Genomic DNA, 25,174 nt, shown 5'->3' on the forward strand with positions numbered 1-25,174 from the left:
AAACAGTTTCTGAGACGAGGACTTAAGAAGGAAAGCTTGCTAGTTTTCTATCTGGATGACGAAAATGTATGTTAATTTTATCCCGCCCGTCGGTCACGGATCGCATATTGTTTAGTTAAGTTACCCGTGTGCATCTTGATAAGCTGATTGTAAAGACACCCCAATATTTATTGTTTTCTAAAATCAATATAGGTACAAGTGTTTCTGTTACTCGGCTGAGAGCAGCGTAGTTTGGTAATTCAAAGAATAACTTGCAGAAGCTTTCCAAGCGAATTAGAGATGACTATAGCGCATATTGGCTGTCCGGCGAAAAGATTATAGCAACGCGGAAAAACTGGAGTGAAATCATGCAAGGTTATACTTGAAGTCGTTTAATAGAGTTGTTTTCACAAACATAAGCTTGACGTCGATGGCAAAGGAAAGCCTCTTGGACAGTGACAAGGTCGTATACTCATCGGAAGATGAGGATGAAGAGACCAAAAGGGCTCGGGGGTGCGCTACTTCATATTTAGTCGACGAACGTGAGACTTCGGGCAAGTTGCCTCCGAAGTTTCGTCAGCGCTGGTTTAGAGCCGCTTCAATGCTGGCGCTAGTTTCATTTATATCGGCCGTTGGATTTAGCATAGCGTCGATTATAATTTCACAAACAACTGAAAGTTCAGCGGTGTTTGCAACAGGTTTCGACGCATTCTTCGCGGCTATAAATGTGGTAGCTGTCTGTTGGAGATTTCGTGACGAACTCAACGGAGAAATCGGAACAATGAGAGAGAAGAAAGCCAGTACAGTGATAGCGACTTCATTCATACTTGGTGGAATTGCAACTATTGTTATTGCTCTTCACAATCTCGAAATTGATGACCATCCCACCAAGACTGACGAAATGAAGGTAGTTCTTGGTGTGGGTGCTTTATTGTACGCAATTCTTACTTTTCTCCAGTGCTATGTTGCACAATTGGTAAACAGTCAGTCCATGAGAGCGCTAGCGGTGGATTCAGCCCAAGGTGCGTTTATGTCTGTTGGAGTGTTGGTATCTACTTACGTTTATACCAAATTTAAACAATTTTGGTATCTGGACCATGTAGTTGCGACAATAGTAGGTGTTGTGTCTTTAATATACGGTATAAGTTTATTTGTGGAAATACTTGGGTTAAGTATAAAGGAAAGATTAATGTTAGCTTTCCAGAGAGAATTTTAAGATTGTTTGTTCAGCTTTGATATAGTTGTTAAAATTTGCATTAAATAAAATTATCAAAGTATATTTTTAATCTTGGTCAGTTAAAGTTTTCTACTCTCAGAAATATTAATGAAACAACAACGAATATCTCGTAAAAAGTAGCTCAGAATTGCCTTCGGAGGTAAACTGTTGTTATCAAAAAATAACCTGACTTAATTTAAGAACGGCTATGGGAGACGTGCTTTTGTGAAAAACAAGTAGATGTTTTATGACTTTTGAACTCGGATACTCCTAATGCATTTAATTCGAACAAGTAAGTTAATAAGTGGATTGTGCCGGACACACATTCCACAATCACGTCTTTATCACATGTCTTTAACACATGGATTCCAAGATATAAGTATTGTCATATATATTTCACTTGTTGTGCCGAAGATGTATGTTCATTTTATTACAGCAGCAAAAATTTTTTTGTCACGTAATTCATAGGCGTGCGTTAAGATTTTCAGAGTTTTGACTACAAAACTGTGCAAAGTATGATCGCATCGCGTGTTTTGTGCCGGGGCGCCGATACCGCAATAATCAATGGATGGAAAATTGAAGTTACATTTAATTTGCACGATAGAAAAATTTTAGCAACAAATGCCCTCTGGGGCCTTTTACCTTATTCAAGTAAGTAGCAATTATTCGTCAGAAACTGAATATGTTAACTTTGTTTGTATGAATCAGGGCCTAAAAAAGTTAAATAAGCTGATCACGCTTTTTCCTTTTATTTATATGCGGAATCGGTACATCTTTGCCACTGTTCACAAAAATCATTACGCAGGTTTTAAATTATCATTGAAAAGTCACACAGTGACAATTTCTTTTAATCTGGAAACAGCCTTGCCGTAAGACATACGCAAAGACTTCATTTAACAATGAACAGGTTTTAACACACCACAAGGTTCGCCTCCTATGCTGAGATGTCTACTGAACTCGGAAGGTAGAGGTGAACAGATTTATGTGGCAAGAAATCTACTATGCACATAGCTTTGGTGCTATTCTCATCCAGGTGTGCGAGAAACAAACAAACAAACAACCAAACAACAATAAAAGCGATTTTAAGAAAGTCCATGTGAGTAATTTGCACGCACATTCAGTCTCGTGCCTAGACTTCTTTCGCTGCAAACAAGAAGGCGGACAGTTTAGCAGTTTGGCAACTCAGCTGTTTTGGTTGAGAGATCTTTAGGCCATCACTTCTCTTCAAGCCAGCCTCAGTGAAGATTTCTCCAGGCTATGATATGGATCCCACAAACACTTTTGAATCGCCCGCGCTGGGTAGTACTTGTGACTCCAAAAAGATTACATTTTAGTGTTGAATTGGAAACGTAATAGTTCGTTAAACCAGCAACAGTGCTCAAGTCTAACCATTTATTTCGAATCGCTTGTCCACAAACATCTCAGAACAAAGAAATACACGTTATTTATTGTGCATATACGATACATGATAAGACTTGATTTGCATCCTTAGCAAGCCATGGAAGCAAGAAAGACATAATTGCAACAATAAAACTACGGTACTTTTAACTTTTCATCCTTTTTTTTGAGCGACGATGCTGTAAACACAACAATTAACCTTGAAATACTTTTGCAACTCTCATTTTATAGAATGAGTAACTAGCATGTTGATTTAATTCAAGAATTTGATAGCGCGAAAATAAACAAAACAGTCCTTTCTATTGACCAGCTGAACTCGGAGGCCTGCGAACGCAGTCACCCCCTCTGTTCTCGTCAAAAGAACAAGATACTTCACATTGGTTATTTTAATTAGGTATCTGGATGTAAGGTTTACGCGAAATCACAATTTACCACAAAAAGGAGCGATTTCCCATTACATTTCATTGACACATAAGGAAAAAAAGGGGGCCACTGAAAAAGTAATCTTTGGAAAAAAACTCGGTTTTTCACTCTTCAACAAAGTTTTGGGTGTTTCGTGCAAAATGCTATTTGGACTATTAGATGGATGCCATATATGACGGATATAAAACCAATAAATACCGCCACTGAATGATCCAACATCCAAACGCTTTTTCCGACTTGCCTGTAGATGAACGTAGAAACCAGCACTCCCAGTGACATGCCTGCCGCAAGCCATGAATCGATAGCGAATGCTTTTAATGAGATACTCTCGAGTTTCTTGGCGATGCAGTCCTGAACGAGAGCAAGAAAGAAATAACATGTGAAACTGGAAGCTAGAATAGCAATAAGTTCGGCGGGTTTCTCAGGGTAGTCTTTTGCCATAAGATGTAGAATAGCAATTGAAGTGGTTGCGCTTCCACTCAACATGAAAGTTACTGCGATTCCAAATGCGGCGATCTTCTCTCGCTTTGGTGCAACTTCACCATTGGACGCATCTCGAAATCTCCATGCCACGGCCAGAGAGTTGAAAGCCCCCATAATCCCATCTAATGCGCTGGCAAAAATGGATGAACTTTCAGTGCTTTTGGAAGCCACGAACGAGAGTACACTGAATATAACAGTGACGAATAATGAAGCAATGGAAGCCATAAAAGCTGCACGACTCCATTTTTTGCGAAATTTCTGAGGCAGAAATGTTTTGCTAGGCGCTTTAGTTTCCTCCAGATATGACACGCAATGTTTGTCTTGGAGAGGTTGTTTGTCTTCTTCGTCCTCATCAGAGAATGCCTCCATTGTTAAGCTTCGTTGAGATGATGGAGAATCGCTGCCACTCGCCATTTCTAATTCAGGGTGGATTTTTAAATCAGTTGTTTCAATTCTTGTGCTGTTTTTCTGCTGTTCTCACCATTATGGCTATTGGTTTAAGCCATCTTTACCAGGAGGGTACTTTTAAAGTGGTTGCGTATCAACCTATTTCGGCATTCATTCACCTGAATTAAATCGACTCTTTCGGTTCAAGTGAGCGAAATTCTAGAGCCTCTCCGTTGTAATGCCCTTTCTATAGTTCCTCAGTTTCCATTAAATTGATCAAGAGCGGCTCTTTCAAACTTAAAACAAGCCAAATTTACCAAACGTCTCCGGTAATTTACTGTTTATATAGAAAACTACATCCGGCAGGCAGCCATGAGGGATGGAAATTTCGAGGGATTAATATTTGTTTTCGCCCAAGTCAATGCTAAAATGGTAAACATTTCGTCAACGTAAATACCCGATGCAAATAAGAAAGGCTGTGTGACAGGGTTGCCATCGACGCCCTTACTTTCAAGAGGAATGTTTATTCAATGCCTTCCCTTTTACAAAGGCATAATCACGAGACTTCGATCTGTAAAACAATGGAGAAAATGTGCTTTACACAGTGGGAAAATAGTCAATCAAAATACTCTTAAGAACTGGAATATTTAACTTAGATGTTGATCGCCTTTTTAAGCGCTCCTACAAAATGATAAAAATGGATTTAAAACTCGTCGTAAAATCATGTGTGGTGTGAGTTGCGGTGAAATGGCTGTCTCATTTGAATGTTATTTTTATACTAGCACCGTATATTTCCACATAGGTGATAAGAAAAAAGCTTCTCTGATTTTGATATTGCATAGTACGTTTACAGAACTGTACATTGTACATCTAACTTAGGGTGGGTGTATATATGTTGCGCCTCATAATTGGGGCTTCTGAACAGGTTGAAGAAATGACTTGTAATGATTTTTGCCGCATCGGGATGCTTCACACATCAAAGAAAAAGCGAAATGAATTGTTACTTGGATCCTGGATGAAGTACTTTTTAGTGATGACTGTAGTATGGATTTTATGGTAAGCTTATCAATCTCGATAGTTTAATAAAAGATAGAGCGAAAAGGCTGTGTAAGAATTAAATGCGGGATCTCACTGGCTTTACCGTTTATTTAAAAAAAGGACTGAAAACCAAATGCAAGCCACTCAAACCGCCATGTTTGACAGCCGCGCAAAGTCTTCGCTCGTCAGAGGTACGCCCCTGACGATAGGTAAACTTCCGAGAGGGTGTGGAGAGGGTGGAGAGGGGGAAGGTAATCTGCTCCCCTGCCGGGTGCCTAGCCGGGTCGAGCTTGAATTCATTATTTATTAACACGCACACGAAGAAGTGATACACTTTGAAAGTTCTACGATCATGAGTGACAATGTTTACAAGCAATCGAGTTGATAGAATTGCGTTTCACCCCCGGCAAACTCTCTCTGCCTGCTCTCAAGCCATTTGACGCCTATTTATGTAATAATTTAGATTTAATGATTGATTGATTGATTTGTTCTGTGGTTGATGAGCGACGTTAGCCTATTGTTCAAAGGGGCGTTTGAGGTTTCCCATTACACGGGTAGAACGAAGGTGTGCTAGAGCATGATAGGACATAATATGGCACAGTATTTTTAGTGCCGTGAGGACCTGGCGGTTTCTGTTTGTGCATTTAATAGGAAGCAAATAAAATCCTTTTTGAACTGATCATTTCACGCCTTGATATTGAACTTCACGGACGAAAATTTCTCAATGAATGCTTTCGTAAGGGATATTGGCGGTTCTCACCTCGTAGGCGGCGGGGATTCAGTTCAGTTGAATGGATGAACACTGATCGATCACGTAAAACACATTTCGAACTTGCTTCAGCCAATCTATTTAACCTGTTATAACAGAATTGTGAAGTTCACGAGATTGATAAGGTTTTTTTTAGGGTTTCCTTCCAATTTCAACTTATGAATAAACACTCGAAAGACATGTACGTCGGAAATATAGTGTTTACGTGATATTTTCGCGCCATAATTTGGAGATATTTTGACCAGCGGCGAACCTCTTGCTGACTATTCGCGCTCACCAGCAATCAGGGATCCGTGGAGTTTGATATTTTGAGTTTTAGCTGATTTGATCGAGTTAAGTGTTCTTGTTCACGCTGTTACACGTCTGGTTGTGTTTGCTGCTATTTATTTTGCCCTACAGCGACCTAAGTCCGCGAGAAATTGCCTCATGAAGTTTTAAATTCCGTTAAACTGCAATCGACAGCGAAATGCAACGTGCGTCAGTCATTCACCATGCTTTGCTCTGTTCTTTACTGGTAATATTTTGGGATCGCGGATCCAGTCATACAGGTGAGTTTTCAATTTACGATTCATTCTCATAACGGGATGTATTTCATCAGAGACATTTGTTCGGACTTGTTGTGGCGATCAGATCAGACTTGCTATCCATGTGTTCGCTTTGAAAAACGGACAGGTCCGTTCGATTCTCTGTACTTTTTTATGAAGCACAATGTGCGAATATGTTTTGTGCGCTACGTTGCTTGAAAGAAAAATCGTATCATCACTGTGCCGTAAAACGTATAGCTGTTTAGAGATCAAGCCGTGTTTCTAGTTGCATGGGATAATCAAGCTTACATAATATAACACAATTTAATTATAACGCTGTGTAATTTAACCTTTAATTGTGGTCAGGCAAGTGGAATAATTCTCTGATGATGAACTCTCTTACTTCCTTTCCAAAGCTGTACGTGTGCTTCGCGCATTAACGATGGAGTGGGACATTAGAAAGCATTTTTAACAGGGTCATATCTGTTTATGCAAATCAAGAGAACAAAACATGTGACTTCAGTCATATTTTAAGTGGTGCTATTCCAGTAGTTCCATGAATGAATCGCCCGATTCTAACCTTAAGTGAGGCCCTTTCTTATTGATCAAGTGTTCCACCGCTTAGATCTGACGAAGTTCGCTCGTGGAGTCTGTTAATGAATTTTAGAAGCATATAAGGCCATTTTAGTCGCTGAAATCATGCCTATGCTTGAAACAGGAGCAGCTGTCAATTCTCACGCTTGATTGATCAAGTGAATCGAACACAAAAACCTTCCGTTGAATACCTTCTCGAAGGATGACAATATTTTTTATTTCTATGGTGACATATGGTTTTCACATCCTGTCTTCCGGCTCACCTCACAAACAGTTAATTGTGTTTAATGGTTGGTATCTTAGTCAGTCGGGTAAGCATTTGAAGTTTCATTGTCTATTTTACGCTGATGTCTAGAGGTTAATTTGTCCCTTTAAATAGGGACAAACCGATGATAAGAAAATTGAAAAATGCCATGGTAGTGCGTGGAAAGGGAAAAAAGGTTGATTTTGTCGTTAATAATTTCCACCAAAATACAAACCACTTGATAACTTGGCGGAAACCATACTAAACCGAAAAAACCCGTGTGCCTTCTTTTTTCGTCATATTTTCTCGTTTTCGTGTCGTGTACTTCCTTTACACGCCGGAAGGAGATATCTACAAAGTTCGAAAAGGGCAAGTCATTTAACCAAAAACAGGACGAGTATGATGAAATAAGCATTTATGTTTACGAGATACCCCGGAGGATGACCCAAGATAAGAAAGGAACAACAAGCTTAGGGTTGGTGACCGCCCAAGCTTTTCATGTCTTTCTAAATTAATCTAATTAAGCTAAGATTAAGAGGATCTTTTATTAAAACTGCGAGAGACTTCAAGACTGGCTCTGTAGAGTGTGAAATTTGAACTGAAATGAACGGTTCATCGAGCTGTAACTCATCCACAGAAAAACCGCATGGCATGAGAGTAGCTGGAGAAACCTAGCACTAAGCCACTTGCCATATGCGTTGTAACAAAAACAGAAAAGAAGGAAGATGTTGTTTAAGACTGAAAAGTCCACACGAGTCCGTATTTTCGATTTGAAAATCCTCCCTTTTCTCTCCCGTAGCCATGAATCGTGATGTCACGCAACACTTTCTCAAATTGTATGACATCGTACGGTTTAATCTTGTCATTCTAACGAAGCCCAGACATTTGGTACAACCTTACAGTTGTATGAAAGAATTTAAGAGATAATCCTTGAGCACTTTATGTCCGCATAAAAACTTGAAATAATCCACCTTATCCGTAGCTAGGTATTATTGTAATACTGGAACTGAATAGAAGTGGAAAGGAATCAAAGTCCATCAACAGTAAATGCAGCAGCAGCAATTTACAACAATTTATGGATTTTCTATCTTTTAGTGATCGGTTCAATTTTTTGTGGGGAAAATTTTTTTCACAAGTCTTACAGTATCTAGGTTGTAGAAAGCACAAATTTTTTCTCTTCTTTTTGTTCAAACTGACCAGACCAAAGAAGAGGGAAGAAAAAGAAAAGTTAAAAGCTTTTAAAAAATAGAAATACCTTTTACTCGTGGGCCTGCTTTGTATTAAAACAAAAGCGACTACCGTGAACATTTACATTTCAAAAAAATTATTTTTATTGCGTTAAACGTGCCCCAGAGACAAGTAAACATAATGGAACAAATATGTGTAAATTTCTTTTGCGTAGGCGGCACCACGTGGGTTTAGCCGTGTTCCTTTCATGTCACATGACCATTGTTATTATAAGTTGTGTTTTTCGTTTTTCGTTTTTTGTATTTACTACTCTTGACTGATAGGAGTCTTACTCGATTTGTTAACATCGTCAACAGACTTAAAGTTTAAGAGCATTTGTTCACATTTAAGCAAAGCTTTTGTTGGTTTATCAAAGATCTAGAACAGAGAACAAAATCATACGGTTGTGTATGGTTGACGAATCACCGAGTTCTTTCAAGGCCTCAAATCCACTTACATAACTTAGGGTTTATCTGACACATAATGTGGATTTTTCCGAATTCTTTGTACATCTGCAACTTAGTCTTCCTTGTTTGGTTATTTTGTGCGAATGGGGACTCAAGAAGTCGACGGTCTCCAAGCGGTAAGACAGTGCAAGGTTTTTTTCTTTGTCAGTATTATTATTTTTTTTAGTTTGAGATGAAGTTTTCCAGCACGTGCTCTCTGTTTTGTCGCGCTCTGATGCGTGTATCCGAGTGCTGTCTGCTGAATACTTTTTTGTAAGACCTAATCTTTCCCGTTCAAAAATAAGACATTGGTGTTAACGCATTGTCGATCGAATGGTATGTACAGTGCATGTAGCAATAATTTTCCCCATCTTTGTTTCAGTTTCTTCAGCCACATTCAACATTCTCTAGCGTCGGTAAAAATATACTTCATGCATCTTTTGTGTTGACACAATCATTTGAAATTAATTATGAAAGAAAATAGCTTTCTTTTGCCAGCTGAGTAAACTTCACATTCACATGACGTATACTCGATATCAGTTGCCAAACTCTTTTAACATCTTACGCCATAGATAAACCAAAACAACTTGTCGGGTTGCGGTGGTTGTTTGGGTTTTTTTTTTTTGTTATCAAAATCCTGAATAAAGGTCAGTTAAAAATACCTTTACTCATTTTTAAGTGAAATTAAAAAGATAAATATCTTCCCGTTAAAGCCAATTGTAGAGACATGATTGATTGATTCGTTATCAAAAGAGACATTGAAATTAATGTGGCTACGAAGTATAGACATTACAAGCAGTTTATTATGTACGTAGTGCAGTTTGTTTAGGCCTCTGTTCGCAAATGTAACAGAACTATAACTCGCCTCAGATCATCAGGCAAATTCAAGAGGGAATCTAACCACGAACTGAAAATTTTATTGTACAAGGGAGTATTTTGTTCTTCTCACAGACGTTTTTAATCAGACGAGCTTTTTTTTTTTCCTTGTAATGAGCTTGAAAACCCATAATGATGTTGCTCCTACGACAAGGTGTCAAGGAAGAAATTATTATGCCCAAAAAGAAATGACAATATGTACCAATTGAAAAAACCGAGGAAAACCCTAAGAAAAATGAAAGCTAGAAAGCTTTTTAGGATATGTGAAGAGGCGGGCAGTGTTTTGTGAGAGATGTCTCTAATTTGGGGTTAAACGTTTATGGGCAAAATATTGAAGTAATTACCTGCAATTGTATTTCCTTTTGTCTGTTTATGGGTCGGTCTTTCCACCAGGTGTTTTTTTCCTCAGTTCATTTGGTCTTCTTTCTGTCCAACTGTCGGTCTGTTCGTGTTGAAATCAATCAGTCTGTGTTTCAGTCATCCTTTTGAACTCGTTTGTTCATTCTGTCGTTCGCTCGGTCAGTCGATCCATTCGTTCTTCTATCAACTGATCAGTCTGTCTGACTGTCCGCAGTCAATCAATCCGTCAATAAGTTAGTCATTCAATCAAGACTGTTCATCTGCCAGTCAGGCAGTCGGTCGTTCAATCCGTTTGAACTCTTTCATTTTGTCGGTTGCTCTGTGTGTCTGTCGATCCGTCCGTCGGTCCATCGATTAGTCACTCAATCAGTTAGTCTAACTGTCTTTCTGTCTTTTTGTATGTCAGTCTGTCTGTCAGATTAAGTCTTTGTATAGCATTGCCTTAGAGATCAATTAATCTCACTTAAGCTGAATCGGAGCTAAAGCCCAACTTGCAGGCAATATGATCATAATATGGTGAGGTATTTTATTTTGTTGGCCCTTTTTTTGTTTTTATCATGATTGTGTCAAAATAATTCTTTTTTAGCTTTGTGTAAGCCTGGAAGGTTTGTGAAGAACTCACTCTGCGTGTCGTGGTGTGGTTCTGGTTACTATGGCGACGACGAGAGTGGGAAATGCGAAAAGTGCGATGCCAGTTGTAAAACATGTATCGACGGAGCAAAAAAATGTACGAGCTGTTATCCACCGCTATACATCAAAGGTGAAGTAGCTATGAACTTTAATGAACTGTAATAAAGGTTGATGAGTTCTTACGCGGTTAATTTTTACCATTGACTCTTAGGATCTTAGAGTGTCCTTTTTATTGTTTAAATTAATTTGGTAACACAGTAAATGGGCTGTTCTGGTGCAGCGCCAGAATTTTAATAAGTTTAGTGCTCCCTGTTATAATTGGAAAGTCACGTTTTTTCCTCTCACGCAAGACTGCTGGAATAGTTAATTTTTGCTAACAACTTAAAGTTCAAGGCGAACAAAAAGTAAAATCGTTGCATTCATTTTTTGAAACTTAACATAACTGTTATAAAATTGCTGGTGAGAAGCGCAGCTTCCTGTTTACCTGAGACCGGGTCGGAGGTTAAACCCACTTTTTTCGTGACGTGACGTTTGATATAATTTCTTCCCGTTAAGGAACTTTATGTGTGCCGTCTTGTGGTGACCAAGTTGCTAAAGGACCTCCAGATCGCCAAATAAGGCTTGTTGGGGGAAATAGTCATTTTGAAGGCCGAGTAGAGGTATTCTATGACAACCGTTGGGGTACAATTTGTGATGATTCATGGGATATCAACGATGCTAAAGTTGTCTGTAGAGAGCTGTTGCTAGGTGACGCTTATGTGGCGGTCACATTTGGAAGACTGGGAAAAGGTTCAAGCAAGCAGCCCATCTGGCTTTCAAAGGTTAGGTATCCTGTGGGGTCCTCACAGCGGTTATGTATCTTGTAAATCTATTATCATAATATTATGACTGTAGAGGACTTCCCTTTTTGACTCCACATAACTTAACGCGAGACTAAAAAATGAAATTAAACCTTACTTCGAAAATACAACTGTACATAAAACCCAACTCATGATTGTTTGTCTTTGTTATTGGCATGGATTGACAAACTGCACAGGTTATAATTCCCGTGAGAAGCTTTTACTTGCGTCACTTTACTTATTGATATACAGAAGCCTGAGAATCACATAAAGTAGAGTCAAACACAAAAAAGTTGTTCATCCTTTATAGATGACAACGAAGTTGATAAGTTCTCAAACACAGCAGCTGACGTCATCATTCACTGCACTAAGGCCGATTGTTGAATTTTTTTTTAGTCGTAAAAACGTTTTCTCTCGTTTATTGTGGAGACTTCACTTTATTTAAATGAAGTCTCCTTCAGTGTTGTCTCTCAAGGATAGATGTTATATTTTACGCTCTTTTATGATCCCTTCCAGGTCAATTGCCTTGGTAATGAGACGCGACTGCACAATTGTCCGCATCCCGGGTGGGGCGAGCATTCTTGTGGTCACTTTGAAGATGCAGGGGTTCGCTGCGCGGGGCCTGATACTACACGGGAATGCACAGACCAGTGTGGAGACGGGTACTTTAAAATGAGGCTTCAAAATAAATGTGGAGTGTGCATGGCTTCTTGTTTAACTTGTGCCAAATCTGCAAGCAATTGTACATCTTGTGATAAACCCCACTTCTTGAAAGGTAAAGAATCTCTGGAGAAAAAAAATTCGAGCGGCTAGCATTGCAAAGCTAAAAATAAAGCGATGTTTTTGTTGGTGAAATGACACGTTTTGGCATCAGGTGAAAACCATCAAATGTGACGGCGACTAATAAGAAGTTGATTGAAAGAAGATGAATTCACCCCAGGTACCTTAATTCTAGAATTTTATCCTTTGAATTGGACAAGCTGATAACTCGCTTCCTTGATGAAAACGTCAGTTTTCAAGGAATCTACCGATCAGATTAGATTATTATCAACCAAGCGTTTCAGTTACTGTAAATGCAGCACTACGTAAGAAACTTGTAACTTTACCTCAAGAGAATTTTTGACCAGAACACATAAAACGATCATTTTTATCTTCGTTTTAGGGAACACTTGTACAACATATTGTGGAGATGGTTTCTATGGAGATCCCGCAGACCGAAAGTGCAAATTATGCAGTTCCAATTGCCGCACATGCGCTGATGGAACTTATCCTGACGTTTGCAAAAGCGAAGGTGCAACGCCTCACGACGTTTGCACTAGTTGTCATGACGACCGATACCTTAATGGAACTGACTGCGTAGGAAGTTGTGCAGAGCTCCACGTTGGGCAAAAGCGGCGAGTGCGTTTGGCAGGAAAGAGACCGACTGACCTAGAAGGTCGTGTCGAAGTATACCGTGCGGAAGCCTGGGTAACGATATGTGACCAGACTTTTGATTTCAGAGAGGCGACTGTTATTTGTCGCGAGCTCGGTCTGGGTCCGGCCCTAAAAGCTGTGAAGAGATCAGCATATGGTCGTGGATATGGACGAATATGGACGGACATTCTTAACTGCACTGGACGAGAAAGCACGATTTTTGATTGTCCGCTAGTCAAGCGAAGTTTTAGTTCTCGTTGTTACCATAGCAATGATGTCGGAGTGCAGTGTGCAGGGCCTATTGGAAAGCATCTCACAAATCGGTGCCAAAAAACGTGTGATGCGGGTTGGTTCAAAAATGACGTGGATGTTTGCACAATGTGTGCAGCTCAATGCTTGGAATGCATAGGTACAAATGTGCGCTGCACCAAGTGTGCAGCACCCAAATTTTTGAAAGATAATACTTGTGTAGATAAGTGTGGCGATGATGAATTCGGATATACACCGAAACGTGAGTGCCGAAAGTGTAACACTGATATCTGTGTCACGTGTAGTGATGGATCTGATGACAAGAACTGTACCTCTTGCAAAGAGCCAAAAGCGCTCAAAAATGGCAAGTGTGAAGACGATTGTGGACCAAATATGTACAAGAAGAGTGGTCGCTGCGTTGAGGATTGTGGGATTTCCATGTTCAAAAACCCAAGTAATTATTCGTGTCTCCCTTGCCCCAGTGACTGCATCACTTGTGAATTCCGGTCAGGTAAAGCTATTTGCACAATCTGTCACCCTCCACTTGTTCTCGACGAGGTAAGGGGAGCATGCTTACATAACTGCACCTCAGGGATCGCTGTACCTTCCGTCAATTTCACGTTGAAAATCACACCAACAGTTAGGCTGTCCAACGGCAGAGATTACTTAGAGGGTCTGTTGGAAGTTTATCACATGGGCGTATGGGGAACTGTTTGTGATGATGGTTGGGACGTGTCTGAGTCGACTGTCATCTGCAGAGAGTTGTATCTTGGAGGCGTCGACACCTCTGTGTCTCTAGGCCATATTCCGAAGGGAACAGGTAAGATGTGGCTGGACGATGTCTTCTGTACTGGAAAGGAGAAATCATTAAATGATTGTCGCCATCGTCCGTGGGGACAAACAAACTGTCAACACAAAGAGGACACCGTCTTGCGCTGCAAGGGTCCAGGAGTGCGTACGTGCAAAGGCAGTTGCCCAGATGGCTTCTATCCGATGGGAAGCGAGTGCTTGCAGTGCAATGCCTCGTGCAAAACGTGCAACGAGACTGCTGATAAGTGTCTCACCTGTGCAACGGGTTTCTTCAAAAAGAACGACTCCTGCGTGAAGGATTGTGGCCTTGGTTATTACCTGGACAGTTTTTGTAAAAAGTGCAGCATAAATTGTGCCGACTGCCAAGGAAAAGCAGATAACTGTATTTCTTGTGCACCCCCATTGTTTAGGAAGGGATCATCTTGTGTTAAAAATTGCACCAATGGCTTTAAGCCCTCCTCAGTACCTCTGATCCGCCTTGTTGGTGGCAACACACCGTTGGAGGGCACAATTGAGGTAAGGCCTCTAACATTCCGCCAGGTTTAACCATCATTTTAAGTACTCAGTTATGTCGTAAGGAATTTTTTACATGTTAGCTGCTGTGTTTTGTTCCCCTTTGATCTTTGATCTTTTCTCCGTATGCTGAAAAATGTCTGAAGAACAGTAAACATGAGAGTCTATGTCAATGATATTATCTATCTATTTTCTGAAGCTTGCAGTTTGCTCGAGCTTCGGTGTGGAAAACCTGTGTCCGAAGCAGATTGTCTATTGGAAACAATGCAAGAACTATGGGGGGGGGGGGGGGGCGCGGAGTTACTGTTTTTGTTGTTGGTGTTGATTTTTATTTTAACTCGTGTGCGTGGTTTTCGTAACAGATCCTTCATGATGGGAAATACGGTACAGTGTGTGATGACGCCTGGGACATTCGGAATGCTCACGTTGTGTGTAGGATGTTAAACATGGGAAATGCTTCTCGATCGGTCGAACGAGCTGGATTTGGAGCAGGGAAAGGCCGCATATGGTTGGATGAAGTTCAGTGCTTTGGTAAGTTATCCTCTTCTATTGAATTTCTTTTTAATGGCCATCATTTCCGGTGCCCAGGTCCTAAATCAAGACGTGCAAGTCTCTCTGTCTCTTTATTTGGTGAACCCTGTTAGTTATGAGTTAGCTCTCGACCCTTTGATCCTGTTTCAGGGAATGAGTCATCGTTACTTGCTTGCAAGCATCTCGGCTGGGGACAGGAAAATTGTGACCACAGCGAAGACGCTGGTGTTGTCTGTAAGGGTCCTGATCACTCACGTGATTGCTTAGATAACTGCTCCTCAGGGTATTTCATAAACCCTCTGGATAAAAGTTGCGGTCGATGTAGTCCGAATTGCAAGGAATGCTTTGGAACGCCAGAAAACTGCTCGCGCTGCGATGAGGACAAGTTCCTTAATAGAACTGGAAACTTGAGTTCTTGTGTCTCTGATTGTAAAAGGGGACAATTTGGAGACCCCATTACTAGAATATGTCGGGACTGCTTGCCTGTCTGTTCGGACTGCATTGGAGAGCCGAACAAATGCACTGAATGCCCAGTCGGGAAACATCTCTTGGAAAATTCATGTGTGGAGAATTGCACACGGCTGGCAAATAAAATTGTCAGCGGTGTCCCAAACATAAGACTTGTAGGTGTCAACTCCTCAACAGAAGGGCGCGTAGAATTGTTCTATCAAGGAGAATGGGGAACAATATGTGATGATAACTTCGACCTAAAAGAAGCTATGGTGATATGTCGACAGCTCAAATTGGGAAAAGCCATTGCCGTCTACCACTCTGCAAAATACGGACAGGGGACCGGGAAAATATTAATGGATGATATACAGTGCACTGGGAACGAACGGAAACTTCAAGATTGTCCTTTTGACACTGGTAGGTTGAATCAGTTTGCACAGATGAACAAGAGAACTCGAGAACCATGTCATTACTCTAATAGTTGGTTGAATATCAGCCGCCATGGAAGAGTATGAACAGCTGACGGTTTATTTGTAGTTCTGCTAATTTGTCTAATTGAGTAATTCGATTGATGTTTATTTCAAGGCGTTAAAAATAAGCGGAATGTTTCACTCGCCTTCCGACTCAACCAAACTTCACGGTGCGTACATCCACCGGAGAAATATCAATAAGTCGATCAAATGAAATATTTGAATGATAACACGCGTTGGATCAGCATACCTCCAAGGATAAAGTATTTTCCTGTTTGATCTGCAACAGAAACCAGCCCTAACAATTAGTTTTCATAAGAGTCCCATCCAATGGATGTTAACCTCAACTTTGTCTGCCCCTTCCCCCTCACCTGGCGGGTCTCCAACAAAATGGATCTTGCCGTGATTATCATAATAGTCCAGTACTTTTGTAACAGTGCTTGTTGTAGTAAACACGCCGCCAAAACTGTTTTCAGGTGGATTTGGGTCTCACAACTGTTATCACAGCGAAGACGCCGGAGTGAAATGCTCCGGTCCTGATCTGTCTACAAGGTGTGTATCCAATTGTGAACCAGGTTTCTATGATGACAAAAACACATGCAAACGCTGTCTTCCACAGTGTAAAGAGTGTCTTGGTAAGGCAGGGCGGTGCTCCAGCTGTAACCCGCCATATTTCCTGGAGTTTTCTGATTGCGTGAAGGAATGTCCGTTTAGTAAATTTGGCAACACAAAGAATCGGAAGTGTGAGCCGTGCGACAAACAGTGTCAGTCGTGCTACGATGGCGAAACCAACAACTTGTGCAAGTCTTGCCGTCAGGGGCTTTTCTTGAGTAAGTATTGAAACCGTTAATAACATCACTGTTTTTCATAACAAGAAAAACGCGGAGCCGAGGGCTCCATTAGTCTTGATGAACGAAAAGAAAAGAAAAACAAAAAGCTGCTGGAGGATTTAAGTTAGGGACAGAGAGAGAATCCCTATAGGGGGTTAAACTGATTTTCTTATTGAATGTAAAGAAGCCGTTTACGGGCAACTGACCTCTTTCCTTCACACAGAGTCGTCTTATTAACTCTATGTTCACGAAAATAATGTTCCCATTTTCGTCAGAGGGAATGCAATGCGTGGAGGATTGTCGTGAAATGAAACCCGTGTCTTCCCTGTTTCCGCCAAAGCTGAAAAAACCTTTGGTTCGTTTGGTGGATGGCAGTAGTAAACAAGAGGGAAGAGTTGAAGTTTTTTACGCCGGCATGTGGGGAACAGTTTGCGATGATGACTGGGACCTCAAAGAGGCGTCCATTGTTTGCAAAGAACTCGGCTTTGGAAAAGCGAAAGAGGCTCCCAAGCACTCGAAATTCGGGCAAGGTGAGTAGAAGATTCAGCAAGACTCTTTTGATCAATGTGGAACATAACATCAAGTTGGTAGGGGGGTTTTTGCCCTGTCCGAACTACGAAGTCAATTACGACCCATGCCCTTCTTTTGGATTGTTTACTGCCCAGGTAAACCCTTTGCGGGAGGAAAATCAAAGTGCTCTATGAGCAAACTCGTGAATTGACACATGATCTTTTGGATTATGTTTAATGTTATCTGGTTTAGGGAGTTTTGTGGTTGATTGTCGTATCTAGAGTACAAGCAGTAGTTCAGTGTTCGCTAATGTAGCAAAAAAACAAAGTAATTGAAATTGAAATGATCATGCTATTACATTTGACAATGTGGATGATGTCATGTGTTTTAAACGTCTATCATTTTTGTTTCTGGTTCAAAAGAAAAGGTTGGAAGTAAATGTGGGTGAAAAGTGAAATTTACTGTCTATTATTGTAAAAATTAGAAAATCAAGGCAATACTGTCGTAATGAAAACATTAACGATTCCCTCTTTATCAAATGAGACAGACGGGAACGAGTTTTGAGTGATATAACTAAGCCAAGACTGCCACCGTCATTTTGGATCTCCGTCTGGGTAGATTTTAGTCACGTGCTAGGCAACGTATAATCAATAACAAGATAGAATTTCATTTCAGGCCTATTTATCAATTTTGTGGTGTATAACTTTCACATTTTAGTACGTAATACGTATTTTGAAAACACACGATACGAAAAGTAATGATCGATTTTGTCCTCAATCTCACGCTATAACAGAAAAAATTTGGACATCTGTAAACTCTGTGCGCTTCGCAGTAAGTGATATTTTCAATTAATCTTCGGATTGTTTTCAAGTTCAAGGATTGTGAATTACAATTTTATGAAAAACGAAGGTTTTTCTGATATTTCAGTGTGAATCCTTGCATGCCTGCCAGTCGCTGGCGCCGCTTGTCGAAACTAAAACGAAAAAAAAACACTCTTTTAAGATTATCATTGGCTTCTTTTTCACCCCACCACTATTCTTAGCAACAAAGGTCGCCATTTTGTTTGTTTATTGCTCGCCAAAAACTATCAAATGCACTCAAAAGCCTAAAATCGAAAAGAAGTTTACAGGAATCGATCAATCGAGCGAGCGAGCGAGCGAATGCTATTCCCCTCATCGTATCTATAACTCGCTCTTGCGCATGCGCGCAATTCACGAGTTAAAAAGGCAGTTCATATTAATTTGAATGAAAATAACACTTACCTTTCAGTTTATGCATTACGTACTTTGACGGTTGTGGTTTGATTTTTATGAAAATCAAAATAACTCATTTTGTGTTTGTAGGAAGTGGCATTATCTGGATGGATAACGTGAATTGTCTTGGTTATGAGACATCTCTTACCCAGTGTAGACAAATTGGCTGGGGTCTGACCAATTGTGACCCATTCCACGGAGAAGATGCCGGAGTAGTATGTGATAATACAACAGTAGAGGAAATTAGCAATAACTACTGTAGAAGGGTCAACGACGGAAAGTGTGAAGATAAAAAGGTGCAAGACATTTCTTATTTTCATAATATTCTCATTAAAACTTTCCGGTGGGTTAATCTTGTTCATGTATATAAACTCAAAATCATTGTAAATGTTCATTCTCTCTGTCTTCCAGGAGTGTGATTCGGTCAACGGTGTTACTTGCGTGAATCTTAATTTTCTCGATCAGAACGGTGTAGAGGAGTCAGTTTGTCTACAATGCCCTGATGGTACAGCTGGCGATGGCAGAGAATGTCGAGGTACGCAGCATTCCCTCGTCTTCCCCTCCATTCCTCACCTCCATCCCTCCCCTCTATCCCTCCCCTTATCCTTCCATCCCACCCTTTCCCTCCCCTCCATCCCTCCCCTTATCCTTCCATCCCACCTTTTCCCTCCCCTCCATCTCTCCCCTTATCCTTTCATTTCCCCCTTTCCCTCCCCTTATCCTTCCATCCCACCCTTTCCCTCCCCTCCATCCCTCCACTTATCCTTCCATTTCCCCCCTTTCCCTCCCCTTATCCTTCCATCCCACCCTTTCCCTCCCCTCCATCCCTCCCTTTATCCTTCCATCCCACCCTTTCCCTCCCCTCCATCTCTCCCCTTATCCTTCCATCCCACCCTTTCCCTCCCCGTATCCTTCCATTCCACCCTTTCCCTCCCCTCCATCTCTCCACTTATCCTTCCATTTCCCCCTTTCCCTCCCCTCCATCCCTCCCCTTATCCTTCCATCCCACCCTTTCCCTCCCCTCCATCCCTCCCTTTCCCTCCCCTCTCCCTCCCCTCCATCCCTCCCCTCCATCCCTCCACTTATCCTTCCATTTCCCCCTTTCCCTCCCCTTATCCTTCCATTCCACCCTTGCCCTCCCCTCCATCCCTCCCTTTATCTTTCCATCCCACCCTTTCCCTCCTCTCCATCCCTCCCCTTATCCTTCCATTCCACCCTTTCCCTCCCCTCCATCTCTTCCCTTATCCTTTCATCCCACCCTTCCCCTCCCCTCCATTCCTGCTACCCTACCTAACCTTCCTCTCTCTCTATCCCTGCTACTCTTCCTTCATTTTTCCCTTAATGCCTTAATGTACTTACTACCCTCATCCCTCTCTCCGTCACCTTCTCTTACGTCGATCTCCTCGTTATCAGTTTCTCCCTTCATTACCCATACATGTCTCCATCCGTGACCCTTATCCCCGTCCGTTCATTTGTCACTCCATCCTTCGCCTCCCCTTTCGTTAATAGCACAAGCAAATAGTAAGTGATGTATTTTTCTTCCACATTTAGCTATCGCGTCCAGTCCTCCAATATTCGAGGATTTTCCACCGAGTAGGAAAGAAGCCAATGCAGAGGATGTGATAAGCTTACCGTGTCGCTCGAAACCTCCTCGGGTTTATCCAACCGTGCGGGACTGGCGAAAAGACGGAAAGCCCCTCCTAGAAGAGGATACAACTTCTAATCGTATCACCTCGAGTGGTGGTCAGCTGCTAATTAAATCAGCCACAAGGGAAGATAGTGGAAATTACACTTGCAGTCTTGTTAACAGTGCAGGAAATGTTACCAGTAACAGCTCTCAAGTCATAGTCAAGGGCAAGTCTCATTTTACTGACTGATATTTGTTTGTTTACACTAAAGGTTTCTATTTTCGTCACGGGTAGTAAATACAACATAATTCTTTCTTCTTTTTGCTGTTGCTGTGGATCGAGATTTTTTGACGAACGTATCTTTTATGTCCATTGATGACGTGGTGCTGTATGGACAACAGTAAACAGTTTAATGATTTTAGATATATGAAATTCATATATTTGCACTGCAGTGAAGAAACGAATTTACGAGATCCTCGCAGCTAAGAACACTACTGAACTAGTAGTTGAAATAGGACCTGAAAAAAATTCGGGCCCGTACGGGATTTGAACCCATGACCTCTGCGGTACCGGTGCAGCGCCCTACCAACTGAGCTAACAAGCCAACTGGTAGCTGGTCAATATGTTGGGTCCAAACAGTAAACAGTTTATTTGAATAGAATGCAGAAGTAAAATCAAAGAATGCATTCTCCCTCTTGGCCCCCCTAGTATAAAGATGTCGCTTGAACGGCTTCTCGTTTTGAGTTCTTCTTCATCACTCAGCGAGAGATTCCTTTATTTCAACTCGTATATTGTTCTTCCTTAACAGAGGCACCGCGAATACTTGGAGTCGTGTCAACGGATGTCAGAAGGGGTGATGATGCGCTATTGGGCTGTGTTGTGTCCAGTTTTCCTCCAAGCAATATAACATGGACGTTAAAAGGAAAGACTCTGGAATCCTCAGATAAATACGAGTTTTTAGATGACGCCTATACTCTTAAAGTGAAGGAAGTGATGTTTGAAGATGCTGGTTTTTACGAATGTTCTCTTATGAATGAATTAGGAGAAGCCCGTGCTAATGCTACCCTCACTGTGGGGCGTAAGTATTATTGATGTGTTCACTGAATTGTTCTGATGGATTTTACTCTCTTAAATGCCAGTTTTTATTCAGCCAGCAGAAGTGAACAAGTGCATCAGAGGGTAGAAATCCTTCTTTTTAAAGCTCGTTAGCGAGTACAGATTTGATATGGGCATGCGAGTGAAACGTAGCAGTAATTTCTAAGTACGCGCATTAAGGCAACATGAGGAAGCCTGATACAACATCATTTACTCTCGATGGGTATTGTGGGAAAAACCCACTAAATACAAAGTGGCTTGCACCCTTTCATAATCCTTTAACAGTTTTTTCAAAACCTGCTCGAAGCAGGTAGCATTCTAGTAAGTTGAATTTTTCTCTGGTCAGTAGATCCTCGCATGTATCTTTCTGAGAACACTCACCAATAGATCGCTTAGTGTTCAACGGACTGTTTAAAAAAATATGGAGATTTAAGGTCATTTTCAATCCTTTGTAGTGACTGTCGAGTTCCAAGTCTTTCCAACAAACACTGTCGCGAAAGCAAAAGGAGAAACAGAAAATTTCGATTGTAAAGTGACTGGAGTTCCCATCCCTCAAATTGCTTGGAAGAAAGATGGTGAATTGTTAATGAATGACAGTAAACACGCCATCACTACAGATATCTTGGTCGAAAAGAATACTGTCACAAGCAGGTTATTAATAAAGGACTTAAGCGAGGAAGACATCGGGATTTATTATTGTATATCATGGAATCGTGGCGGTATTCGTCTCACCAAGGCGAGCCTTTTGTTACCTGGTAAGTATCTTATGTTGGTGCTGGCAAAATGTATTATCTGTGACCATATGCATGTATCAAAAAGATAGAATGTACACCATTAATCTTCTTAACTCTCCCTCCCTTAAAGTGCAAGGATTACGTAACTGAAGGTAAGGTAAGGTAAGGTTGGAGCATTTTATTAACACCCTATGATTTAAGCAAGGCCGTTCGAATTTTTGAAATTCAGTGAAGGTTGTTAATACCTGAAGGATACTTTACCGAGCTTATACCACGTACTGTTGGTTGCAACGTGAACTGTATTTTGTCTTGTGCGAATCAGTATTTTCACAAACAATTCTCGAAGCGCGCGCCGGTAATGTTATTTGCTTGGTTACTTGTTTTTTATTTTAACATTTCTGTCTTGGCATATCCTCAGGTCCACCAATTATCACTATTCCTCCAGAGGACGTTCATATTCTCTCACGAGCTAACGCTTCTTTCTTTTGTGATGGTGTGGGTTTCCCAAATCCTTCGTTAACGTGGCTCAAGGATTCTAAACCTATTCAGCAGTCGAAGAGAGTTCTGATAACGGAGGAAAATGCACTCTGGGTACTTAGTGCTACTGTCGATGATGTTGGAATATACACCTGCGTGTATGAAAATAAGAATGGCGAAGTCAGCGCATCAGCTTCGCTTTTTGTAGATGGTATTGCACCAGGAAAACGTAAGTCTACAACTTGAGGGGTAGAATGAATTGAGTCGGGCTGGGTAGGGGTTAGATTTAAGGGTGGGAAGATAATTGAGTCGAGGTAGAGGGTGGAACTGGGCAAGTGGAAAAGATGGTATAGAATAGAATTGGCTGGGATGCGATGGAGAATGGAAGAGTAAGGTAAGGCCGCAGAGAAAAGTAAGTTGGGTTTGATTTGGGAACCGTGGACAGTGCAGATAGTGGTGACCAAAAAAAGGTTCTTGAAAAAGTTTGTTGTAGGGTCATAAGAAACTAGAAGACACTGGGTTTCTTACTTAATTTACCCAATCTTTTATCTGTTCAAACAGAATCCGTGTCGCCGCCTTTAGCATCCAAGCGACCGATCTCGACTGGGACAATAGTGGCTATTGTGGTGATTCTGGTTGTCGTTTTTGTTGTCATTGTTGGTATCGTGTTGTATCGCTACTGTCGAGCACGTGATCAGGCCTTCAAGTTTTCAGTGGATGATAGAAATCTGAAACCATCTCTTCGCTCACGGGTCAAAAAGGCCATAGGAAAGAACCACTCTGCCAATCTGTACTACAATCATAGCCAAGATGAAATTAATTTTGACGACAGTAGACCGTTTGCGGACCAGGACGAACTCTGATGAATTTAATTGGAAGAGTTTGACAGCTGTCACGCCAGAAGACTTACAAACAATATTTACGAATTGAAGTTGTGCTTACAGTCATCATGGAGAATGACAATAAGCAACTTTGTATATGAAATACTTGTTAATCAAACCCTGTTCATTAACTTTGTGTAAAATGTCTTAAATGTTTCGGATTTAGGGGTCACATTAACAAATACATTGTTTACTTGGGATATGGTAAGATGTACCCTAGAAGTTACGATTTCTTTGCCCCCTGAGGTAAAATTGAACAACCTCAGGTTTTATCACAAGTTGGGATAGACTAAATTTTATCCTTGGGGTTACAAACTGCACCTCATGGATATTACGAGGATTCGGGTTACTATGTGCTCAGGGTAGCAGACCAAACATTTAACCGGCCTAGTGAGGAAAGGGGTGAACCCTGGGAAGAAAAGGTTGGATGTAAGAGTTACAGGTACAATGTCGCTCGTGTATAGGACAGAAATCACAGGGTATGCGATCACTGTGGTACGGCTAGTAAAGAGTGAAGACTGATATACGTTTATTCTTCGAGGATGAGGGTTTTCTTATGGATAAAGGTGTCTTGATTCCCATCAGGACAAGTTATCGATGGCAGGCAGATAATCGCATTATATCATGATTTATCGATACTAGGTACTAGTTATTAATCTATTGTTCTTTTAGTTGAAGATTCATAAATTTTCATTCAGAGACTCGCAGATCATATTTACAAATGCCCCTTCCCCCTCGATAATGTCGTATGCGCGGGATTTTTGGAGATTTTACAAAGGTTTACTGACTGCTTATTTAAAATTAATCATTTTTGTTTGTTTGTTTTTAATGGCACCAGGCAACCAATTTACATTGTCACTGTACAAGTTGGCCGTAACAATAAATCTTCCGTGACCTACTGAAATCTCATATACATGTAAGCCGGAACTTAGCTTGAGAGCGACTCTGTCGTTAGGTGAATATCAAATGGCGGATATTTAAGTATTCTCTCTCGCAACTGCTCTGTATCGTGTCCCAAATGCACCCTGAAACACGTATAGGACCTACCATGTGAGGAGTAAGAACGCTTTCTTGTTCAGAGACTGAAAGCAATGCGTTTAATGATCAGCCTGGAGAACAAGTCGATTACAAGGAGTATAACAAGGTAATTTGGTATTATCAACAGAGTTGATAACGTAAATTGGCCACAGTTAAGACTTTAAAAGCTGACGCTTAGGGCGTTAGCCCTTCGTCAGAGCGAATGACGATGGGCTAACGCTCGAAACGTCAGCTTTGAAACTCCTAACTGTGGCCAATTTTGGTATTATCAATTCAGTTGATAATACCATATTACCTTGATATACTCCCACCGATGCAGCACCACAGTTTCTATAGAAAGTTATTCCCTTGATTACGAGGAGTAGTTTTGAATTAAAGATAAGATTCCACTGATGTAAAGTCCGCCTCCTCGTGGTTTATCTTCCCTCCGTCCTTTTAGTAAAAGGGTTGAAAGTCGCGCGGTAGTTGCCCTTTAAAGTCGAGCCCAGCACCATAACGAGCATTAATTATCTGATACACAAAGTATTCTGTAGCACTTTAACATTGTTCATACCATCAGAGATTATTTTTTCGTCCGACAATCCCGTTTGTTCTTTAATTGAACATATGACATAGTAATAGAAATGCTCAAGGTTTTAGGGAGAACTTGTTTAGAGAGAATCTCACAAGTCGAGAATATTGTATTGTTAGTTATGTCGTATTAGAATACAACTGTTGCAAAAATTTATCGTTGCAACTTTTGAAGAAAATAGACAGTTTTTGACATCATAACAAGTTTCATTTTGTTGTTGGATATTCAAGTGTCCCAAGGGGATCACAACCAACTCAGCCCTTAGTTTTAAATGGGTCGAAAAGTTTA

The 25,174-nt window shown here is 40.9% G+C and overlaps 3 protein-coding genes across 4 annotated transcripts; 2 read left to right on the forward strand and 1 right to left on the reverse strand.

Moving 5' to 3' along the window:
* The first annotated feature begins 165 nt into the window (after positions 1 to 165).
* On the forward strand, positions 166 to 1,256 carry LOC131790369 (transmembrane protein 163a-like). Its single transcript, XM_059107574.2, has one exon. It carries the CDS (start codon positions 410 to 412, stop codon positions 1,193 to 1,195), a length of 786 nt encoding a protein of 261 aa, XP_058963557.1. The 5' UTR covers positions 166 to 409; the 3' UTR covers positions 1,196 to 1,256.
* Positions 1,257 to 2,573: 1,317 nt separating this feature from the next.
* On the reverse strand, positions 2,574 to 4,353 carry LOC131790370 (transmembrane protein 163a-like). Its single transcript, XM_059107575.2, has one exon. It carries the CDS (start codon positions 3,911 to 3,913, stop codon positions 3,128 to 3,130), a length of 786 nt encoding a protein of 261 aa, XP_058963558.2. The 5' UTR covers positions 3,914 to 4,353; the 3' UTR covers positions 2,574 to 3,127.
* A 1,598-nt stretch (positions 4,354 to 5,951) lies between these two features.
* On the forward strand, positions 5,952 to 24,175 carry LOC131790351 (scavenger receptor cysteine-rich type 1 protein M160). 2 transcript variants are annotated; one of them, XM_059107553.2, is made up of 16 exons: positions 5,952 to 6,241; positions 10,551 to 10,724; positions 11,150 to 11,415; positions 11,950 to 12,208; positions 12,596 to 14,421; positions 14,781 to 14,949; positions 15,100 to 15,816; positions 16,346 to 16,699; positions 16,975 to 17,229; positions 18,553 to 18,758; positions 18,874 to 18,997; positions 20,014 to 20,316; positions 20,899 to 21,168; positions 21,641 to 21,940; positions 22,338 to 22,625; positions 22,958 to 24,175. In XM_059107553.2, the coding sequence occupies exons 1-16, from the start codon at positions 6,160 to 6,162 to the stop codon at positions 23,257 to 23,259; spliced, it is 5,895 nt and encodes a 1,964-aa protein (XP_058963536.2). In that variant the 5' UTR covers positions 5,952 to 6,159; the 3' UTR covers positions 23,260 to 24,175. The 2 variants fall into 2 exon arrangements, with proteins under 2 accessions (XP_058963536.2, XP_058963535.2); XM_059107552.2 differs by lacking the exon at positions 5,952 to 6,241 and adding an exon at positions 8,577 to 8,865.
* The last annotated feature ends 999 nt before the right edge of the window (positions 24,176 to 25,174 follow it).

Source organism: Pocillopora verrucosa, chromosome 4, assembly GCF_036669915.1.
Source record: "Pocillopora verrucosa isolate sample1 chromosome 4, ASM3666991v2, whole genome shotgun sequence".
NCBI classification, from domain to species: domain Eukaryota; kingdom Metazoa; phylum Cnidaria; class Anthozoa; order Scleractinia; family Pocilloporidae; genus Pocillopora; species Pocillopora verrucosa.